This window comes from Rhinolophus hipposideros (genome assembly GCF_964194185.1).
Source record: "Rhinolophus hipposideros genome assembly, chromosome: 16".
Lineage (NCBI taxonomy): Eukaryota > Metazoa > Chordata > Mammalia > Chiroptera > Rhinolophidae > Rhinolophus > Rhinolophus hipposideros.
In genome coordinates, this window is record NC_138062.1 from 59833617 (window position 1) to 59842425 (window position 8809).

At 47.5% G+C, this 8809-nt stretch overlaps 1 protein-coding gene across 1 annotated transcript; it reads left to right on the plus strand.

The window, feature by feature from the left end:
- The first annotated feature begins 8068 nt into the window (after positions 1 to 8068).
- On the plus strand, positions 8069 to 8729 carry TIMM13 (translocase of inner mitochondrial membrane 13). The gene is made up of 3 exons (XM_081076814.1): positions 8069 to 8242; positions 8331 to 8399; positions 8549 to 8729. Exons 1-3 carry the CDS (start codon positions 8123 to 8125, stop codon positions 8645 to 8647), a joined length of 288 nt encoding a protein of 95 aa, XP_080932940.1. The 5' UTR covers positions 8069 to 8122; the 3' UTR covers positions 8648 to 8729.
- Positions 8730 to 8809: the final 80 nt, after the last annotated feature.

The window sequence follows — 8809 nt, forward strand, 5'->3', positions numbered from 1 at the left end:
GGTCTCCCCATAGAAAGTAATGCAAAATGGATTAATCCATTCCAAACCTTTAAAATCAACCCCTAAAACTGCAAACTTAGCATAAACTTTACCATCTAATTACACCATAGATCCATAACATGTACGGCATTCGTAAACCTAAATGTTCATCAACGGACACATTAAAAAACCGAGGTACTACTGTATCTTTTTGGATGTATCTCCTTGGGCAAGAGAAACAACAGCAAAAACAAATGGGACTTCATTAAAATAAAGTTTTGCACAGCAAAGGAAACCATCAAAACGAAAATACAACCTACCAATTGGGAGAAGATAATCGCCAATGATGACATAAGGGGTTAACATCCAAAATATATAAACTCATGCAATATAACACCCCCCAAAAAATCCAATTAAAAAATGAGCAGAGGACCTGACTAGACATGGGCACACAGATGGCCGATAGGCATGTGAAAAGGTGGTCAATGTCACTAATCAGAGAAATGCAAATAAAAACGACAATCTCACCTCCTGTCAGAATGGCCATCATCAATAAATCAACAAATAAGTGTTGGCGAGGATGTGGAGAAAAGGAACCCTCGTGCACTGCTGGTGGGATTGCAAATTGGTGCAGCCGCTATGGAAAACAGTATGGAGGTTCCTCAAAAACTTAAAAATAGAACTACCTTATGACCCAGCAATTCCACTTCTGGGTAATTATCCAAAGAAAGCAACAGTAATTTGAAAAAGATATCTGCACCCCTATGTTCATGGAAGCATTATTTACAATAGCTAAGATGTGGAAACAACCTAAGTGTCCGTGGTTAGACAAATGGATAAAGCTGTGGTACATACATACAATGGAATATTACTCGGCCACAAAAAGGAAAATCTCGCCATTTGTGACAACGTGGATGGACTTAGAGGGCATTCTGCTAAGTGAAGTAAGTCAGACTGAGAAAGACAAATGCTGTATGATCTCATATGTGAAACCTAAAAAAAAACAAACAAATGAATAACCAAAACAGAAACAGACCCTTAGATGCAAAGAACAAGCTGATGATTGCCAAAGGGGAGGCAATAAAAAAGAAAAATAATCTTTCTCTTTCACTGTATCATTCTGATTTCATAGACAAAGGGGAACAAAGTCAGTTTCTCTACCACTTCTGCACATTCTCATCATCTGATTCAGTTATTATAGTGTCTGGTCTGAGGTAAGCGCTCTGAAGTATCCACTGAATTGAATTTCTCGTTTCCAGAATATTCCTGGTATTCTGCAATAAGTCTGTTTTCCAGGAAGCCGTGCCTCTGGTTGAAATATATCTGTGGGTCAATGATTGAGAAGTGAAGACCAGCTGTGAATGAAGTCAGATTGTTGATAATTGTCAGATAACAGTTTGATGTTTTCTGTCAAATGAAAATGTAGTGGGGGCAGCCAGTTGGCTCAGTTGGTTAGAGCGCAGTGCTCATAACATTGAGCTCTCTGGTTCGATTCCCACATGGGCCAGTGAGCTGTGCCCTCCACAACTAGATTGAAAACAATGGCTTGACTTGGAGCTGATGGGTCCTGGAAAAACACACTGTTTCCCAATATTCCCCAATAAAAAATAAATAAAATATAGTGAACAGTACCAGATGTCATGGCTCCCGTGTCCTCTCCAGGACCCACTGAAGTGCAGGGGCATGAGTACCACTGGGTGGATAACATCTGGAAAAGATTTTTCTTTCTGCCCCACAAAAGACAATCCATCATATAGTACATTTAAACTCCAATAATGCAATTTACAGAATTTGAGACTGCCAAATGTTATCCGTACGAATAGATATTTGAAAGGTTAGGCTTATTCTAACATCACTTAAAATGCATTTCAATTTTTTAAAAACACTGGCATGAGGTAGAAGGTAAGGAACTGACAAAGGGAGGATACCTGTGTTGGATAGAGCCTTCAGCCGGCAGTGACCACTGTTGAGACACCGCTCCTGTATCAAGGAGATTTCCTTATACTTGAAACTGCCTCTCTTCAGTTGAAGGTATTGGGGAGAGGGTAATAACCATTCTCATATGTTCATAAAGATCGTGTACAACAGTTTCAGTCATCAATTGTTTCCATGTTGCTCTATCACCTCAATTGAAATACAGGTCATTTCCTCTTAAAAAACGGGTCCAATATCCACAGCGAGGTTACAAATCCTTCCAGCATTAGAAGCAAGATAGAAGGAACATAACATACTTTCCATGAACGAGCAGCACTTCGTCCGACCAGGACACACCAGTGTGTCTTCACTGATGAGTCAGAAACAAGGGCACATGGACACAGGTCCAAAACAGCTCCTTGTACAGGGTGAACGCGAAGCTACGATTTCTCCTTAATAACCGACTGTTTCCCCACTGGGTTGTGGGGAAGATACCGCAATGTCAATTTCAATGGGGCGGGGAACACTGTGCTGAATAGGACTGTTTTCTGCCTTGCTGGCAGGAAAACGGGGGGTTCCACAGCAGTCAGGGGCGAAGCACATGCTGCCGATTTAAGGCATTTAAGATATAGATCGTGATGCCATTAGGGACGGCTAGAGACTAAGTCAGTGGTAGGAGGTGGCCAGGTCCCACTGTGGGAGAGCATGTACTGGGATCAATGGAGAGGGTGGGTTTCAGTTGACACAAGGGAGAGATGGGCCCCCTTTTGTAGCCTAACCCAGTAAGTCTCAGAAGGAGGGAGTTTGGTGAAATCGAGAGTCAAGTCAGGGCTGGTTTCCCATTCACAGGGTTAAAACCAGAAAAGTTAGGTCGTCCTATGTAGTCAGGGATTAATTGTAAGGAATAACTAAATGACAGTCTAAACTTGAAGGATGGCGACCATCTTGTCGCAGGAGAATTCAGATCACTAGTATACCCAGGACTATATTATTATGATAACTATGAAACAAACGTAGGGACTACACCGCACAAGAGTGGGCTGTGGCAGCTGGTCCCAGGAAAGTGCTCTGGACAATTTCCTGCAGGCGGGCGGTCCAGTCAGGCAAGCGAGCTGCAAGCGTGGGAGCCTTTCTAAGCGAGAAACATGTTCCATGAGTCCACACCTTTTATCTTTGCAGCTCAGGGACCAGTTAGCAATACCCAGGATGATCCCTTCCACAAGGCTGGAGGGAGTCCTGTGCAGAGGCCTACCAACGTTGCCTTAATTTCAAGGTTTTGATAAGCTCTTTACAATAAGTCAGGGGGTCTCCTCAATAAAGCTGGTTCATACATTCCCTGATCTAGCCTCCTGGGTCTCCTGGTGGCCATTTTAAAAGGAGATAGTCGATGTTTCCCAACGGGAGTAGATCTCATGTTAAGCAATGTCAAGGGAAGAGTTTAGGCCAAGGCACATTAAAAGATTCAACAAGTTTCACCAATTGAGTTATAATCACTTTCTTATACATAGGACTGGGGATGATAAGCGCAATGGAAATAACTGCAATATCAGCCCAGTTTTCACAAAACTGTTGCAGAATTTATCCTGTAAAATGGGTCCCCCTGATCACTATGAAGCTAATGGGATTCCCCGATTTGGAAAAATCCTTCCTAGAGGTACTTTAGTAACTGTTGTGGCTGTAGCCCTTCGACACAGCGATACGTACAATCCTCACTACCACATATTTATGTCCTTCAGTAGGAGGCCATTGGATAACATCCACTTTCCAAACCTCACAATTTGAGCATATCAATAGGAATTAGTTGAATTTCCCCCTTTTGTATAAAGAGAATCCCTTACTTTGGTTATTCATTTCATCCTGGTAACAATTAAAGACTTCGCAAGCAATTATAGGAATTTAAACGGTTGGAAGCAATTTAGCTCTTAGTATAAGGAATGTTTGCTTTACCTAAACCATCAAAGACCTAATGGTGCAAAGCACAGGAAATCATTTTACTAAAACAAAATATTTCCCTTTATAATTTCTTATGAAGAGCATATCAATAGTCTAAGAAAACTGTCTTTTTACAGGGAGAGAAATCCATACTCAAATTCTGCATCAGCCAACCTGAATAAATCCCTTCCAATCCTAGCCAGCCTGAACACATAAAATTTAAGATTCCCACAAACCTCCAACCTTCATAAACTTTTCAGTTTTTGTCTTATCTTTTTCTTTTCTCATTCTAGATCATTTCACTCTAGGACAACATTACTCATTTCCTTCAACAGAATGTATTTCCCGTTCCTTATACCTTCTTTTACAAAGCACACATCTTTTATTCTCCATATGCAATCATTTTGTCATAAGTGCCTAGATCTTAACAGACTTTAAGGTTTCGAGTAACCAAAGGATTTGGGAAACTGTCTAGGTGAAATTGTGGCGCTCTTATCCCATTTATCTTTAAACTCTTTGCTTGTAATTTTAGATTACTCCCTGATGGTTTTACGAGATTAGCCGTTATCTCTAAAGACTTGCCATTTTAATCAATCCAGTGACCTTAAGTTAGCTAGCTTTTACTCACTGAAGACTGACCCTAGGTCATGTGCACTTGAGAAACAGTTGGGTTACTTTCTGTTATTTATCCAATTTGTATAAGTGCTCATGTGTTTCAAGCAAATTAAATAAGTCTTTTTACAACCTAATTTGAAATTACAAATCAACTTTGGCAATACTGTCCAGCAGCAGAAATAGACCACATCTATAACCTAAGTACATGGGTGAACACAAACACAGCACAATAACACAAAACTTAAAATGCGGATCCACGGCCGGCCCGGTGGCTCAGGTGATTGGAGCGCCGTGCTCCTAATGCCAAGGTCGCCAGTTCGATTCCCACATGGGCCAGTGAGCTGCGCCCTCTACAGCTAAGATTGTGAGCAATGGCTCTCCCTGGAGCTGGGCGGCCGTGAGCAGCCGGAGGTTGGTGTGAGCTGCCAAGGCCTGCTGTGTGCTGCTGTGGGGTGGCTGGCAGCCATCGTGAGCTGCTGAGAGCAGACAACTGACCACCGGTGACCGACTGCCTCAGCGGGGGTGGGGTGGGGGGGCGGTGCAAGGCTCATAACACCTGCATGGGCCAGGGAGCTGTGTCCTACACAACTAGACTGAGAAACTACTGTTTGAACCAGAGTGGGGGCGGGGGGCGGGGGGCGGAAGAAGGGGATAAAAGTAAAAAAAAAAAAAAACTTGGATCCAAATTATGTTTCTGGCAGATGGAGTAAGTTAAGGTTTTGTCAGGTGGCCAAAGCTTTTGCATACTATAAGAATTCCTTTCAAGTTGTTTTTAATTTATAATTGTCGTGAGCGGGACATAGCTATCAAAGGAGCAGTCTCACACACGTTTGTGTCTTTCCGCAAGATCAGACTTTATCAGAATAAAGCCGTGGATCCAGTCCTGCTGCCTCGGTTTACCACAGGCATTAACCAAGGCTCCAGCCAGAGGGTCGTCTCCAATAGTCGCGGTGCAGGGGTTTCACATAAGAGGGTCATCCAGGTGTGCAAGCAGTAGAGTTAGGCAAGGCAAACAGGGACAGTCTTACGCAAGAAGGACGAGAGCCTGGTGTGCAGCGAGAGTCCCTAGGGCGCTGCGGTGCATAGTGTGGGGTGTCAGGACTGTCAGGAGTCAAGGCTTCAAGGCTCCATCTGGGACAAGTGCAGATGTGGCTGTCAGCTTCTTGGTTGAGAGCTGAGGGAGGAGCCATCAGAGAGCTCTGATGTTATTATGCTCGAGACTGGGTGCGGTGCCCCCATCTGCAATCCAACAAAGCCATCCAGATGGTCACACTCCACCCTGCGTCTGGAGTTATCTGGGTAGGGCATTCACTGGGTACACCTTTCACAGTATGCTCTGGCATGACTGTCACTTTGTGCCTGACATAGCCTTCAGAATTATTAGAGTCCATTTTGTGTTCATAGTTAATGCTCTATACAATAATCAATCAAAAACACATTTTATCGTCTCTGAGAGACTTGAGATCCTCTCCTTTAAAAAAATGGTGCCCCTTAAGGTGGACTTGTCCACAAACACAAACAGAGATGGAAGAAAAGTGTGTGCAGTAAAGTTGGACAGCTCAGAAAGCAGAGAATGGCCTCAGAGGCTTGATTGTCCTAGAGAGGTTGCTCTGGACATGGAGCCTGAGCACAAAATGGCAGCTCCCCTCCCTCGCCAAAGAAGATGGGACAGTGAAAAAGAGGCCACAGGGCAGCTGAGTGGCTGTTTGTTAGAGTGCTGAACAACAAGGTTGCCGGTTCAATTCCCACATGGGATGGTGCGCTGCGCCCCCTGCAACTAAAGAGTGAAAATGGCGACTGGACTTGGAGTTGAGCTGCGCCCTCCACAACATTGAAGGACAACGACTTGGAGCTGATGGGCCCAGGAGAAACACACTGTTCCCCAATATTCCCCAATAAAATTTTTTTAAAGAGAGGTCTCAGAAGTCATTTAAAATACGCATAGCATCCCATTTGTTTTACAAATAGACATGCTTTGGAGCTTCAAAGGAACCTCATCTTAGCCAAGAAAGCTCAAGATCATCTCGTGAGTTTTTTCCAGAGGCCTAGCCACTTGCAATTCTCTGGACCATAATTTTTGGACATGTAATCAGCCAAAGTCCCCTCCCCTGCCACCAGGAGGTAGCTGATTAACATGAGAATTTTAGCATGTGTTACCCATTTTGCATTCAAAATTATGGGTGGTGTCACATACAGACACACACACCAGTGCTAGTAAGGTAAGCGTCCTCACATACACCCCTCCTTATGAAAGTGTCCCTTTAGGCTGTGGACCAGCTCAGGTGTGAAACAGCTGAGTAGAAGCAGTGGCTCAGGAAGGCGGCTCCAGGTGTTCAAGATCCATTTGCAAACAGGGAAAACAGTACTCTACTTAAGCCTAGGTGAGGCTGCCTTCTCTAGAGAAAAGTGCCTGCCCCCCTTTCCAATTGGTCCATTCCTATGCAATGAGGATTCCAAATTTGCACAGTTTGGTCCATAAAGAACTGTCCTGATTGATCAGCTTCATACATTCTGATTAGTCAGTAAATATGCAAATAAGGATGTAATTATGCAGCTTTGATTGGAAGGGGCAGATCTTCAGTCCATTGGTAGACTTACAATCCTAGGAGCTCTCATAAGGGTGACTCAGCCAGCAGGAACACAGTGCACAAGGCTGGCAGCTCAGTCTGTGGCTTTTCCCTAAAATGCAGTGTTCAGGGCCCCTGTTAACAATGGCTGCTAGATGCTGGTTATGAATTTGAGCCCAATTATTCTCAGCAGGAATATTCTTTTTCAGGGTAAACAAGTGGTTAAGACCCACCACCACTACCAGCACCACCACCACCAGCACCACCACCACCACCACCACCACCACCACCGCCACATACATACAAATAAGTCCCAATGGCAGGTATAGACAAGCTCCACCTCCTAACCTTCCCTGGTGCTATCACTACCCCAGTGTTTTGCATTGTGGTGTGTGTTTTTTTAATTGGGGAAGGGAAACAGGACTTATTTGGGGAACAGTGTGTAGTTCCAGGGCTTTTTCTAAGTCAAGTGGTTGTCCTTTCAGTCTTAGTTGTGGAGGGTGCAGCTCAGCTCCAGGTGCAGTTGCTTTAGTTGCAGGGGGCGCAGTCCACCATCCCTTGCAGGAGCCGAGGAGAACCAGAAACCTGGTGGTTGAGAGCCTGCGCTCCAACCAACTGAGCCGTCTGGCAGTGGCCCATGTGGGAATCCAACCGGCAGCACACGGAGCTCCCGCCGCCTGAGCCACCGGCCGGCCCTGCGGGCGGCCCTCTGTAGTTTTCCCACCAGAGCTTCCTACGTGACCTGTGCTCTCGGTCAAGGGAGGAGCACTGGTTCCTTCCGGCTCCACCCTCACTGCAGGGCGCAGGGTACACGTGCCACTGGCCCCGTAGGCACGTGCGGTGGGATGAGCCAAGCACCGGATCTGAGCACAGAGTGACAGGCCTCCGCGGGTCCAGTGCCTCTCCCAGAGCTAGGTCGTAGCCACACCCTCCCCGCGCAGTCTCGCCTGCCCATGCGCAAAAACGTCCGCGCGAATTTGTGGGAATCGTAGTCCAGCCGTCGCCCCGCCCCCAGCACGCTCAGACTCCATTTCCCATGGAGCTCTGGGCGGCAGACTTCCGGCGCAGGTACGGGTCGGCGCACGCGGCCTCCGTCCGGTTGACTTTGCAGAGCCATGGAGGGCGGCTTCGGCTCGGATTTCGGGGGCTCCGGCGGCGGCAAGCTGGACCCGGGGCTTATCATGGAGCAGGTGAAGGTGCAGATCGCCGTGGCCAACGCGCAGGAGCTTCTGCAGGTCCGGGCCTGGGCCGGGGCGGGGGCCAAGGGCGGCGGGGTCCGCCAGGGGGCGGGCGTCGCGGCTGAGGGTTCGCGTGTCCCCACAGAGGATGACGGACAAGTGCTTCCGGAAGTGCATTGGGAAGCCGGGGGGCTCCCTGGACAACTCGGAGCAGGTGAGACCCGCGGTGGTGGTGGGGGCCGCGGGCCGGGACCTGTGCTCGTGCGCATACTCAGGGGGGGTGTGGTCAGACTGCTGCCCGGGGGTGGGGGGCGCTGGTCGTGGCGGAGCCCGAGCTGAGCCGCGCGCTCTCCCCGTCTCCAGAAGTGCATCGCCATGTGCATGGACCGCTACATGGACGCCTGGAACACCGTGTCCCGCGCCTACAACTCGCGGCTCCAACGGGAACGAGCCAACATGTGACCCGGACGCACCGGGCCCGGCCCGGCCTGCAGGCCACCCCCACCCCCTGCAACATTTCCATAAATGCTCTTTGTGAGGTGGGGGCCTGCGTGTGCGCGCTGCCAGCCCTGGTTTATGAGGATGAGACTGGTGCGGGGACAGTTGGGACTCTGCCCCTCCCCT

Excerpts from the sequence above, each read along its gene's own strand:
- TIMM13 (XM_081076814.1), top strand. The coding sequence starts at position 8,123 with ATGGAGGGCGGCTTCGGCTCGGATTTCGGGGGCTCCGGCGGCGGCAAG. Across the intron at positions 8,243-8,330 it reads ACGCGCAGGAGCTTCTGCAG|AGGATGACGGACAAGTGCTT; the intron begins GTCCGGGCCTGG and ends GTGTCCCCACAG. Across the intron at positions 8,400-8,548 it reads CCCTGGACAACTCGGAGCAG|AAGTGCATCGCCATGTGCAT; the intron begins GTGAGACCCGCG and ends CCCCGTCTCCAG.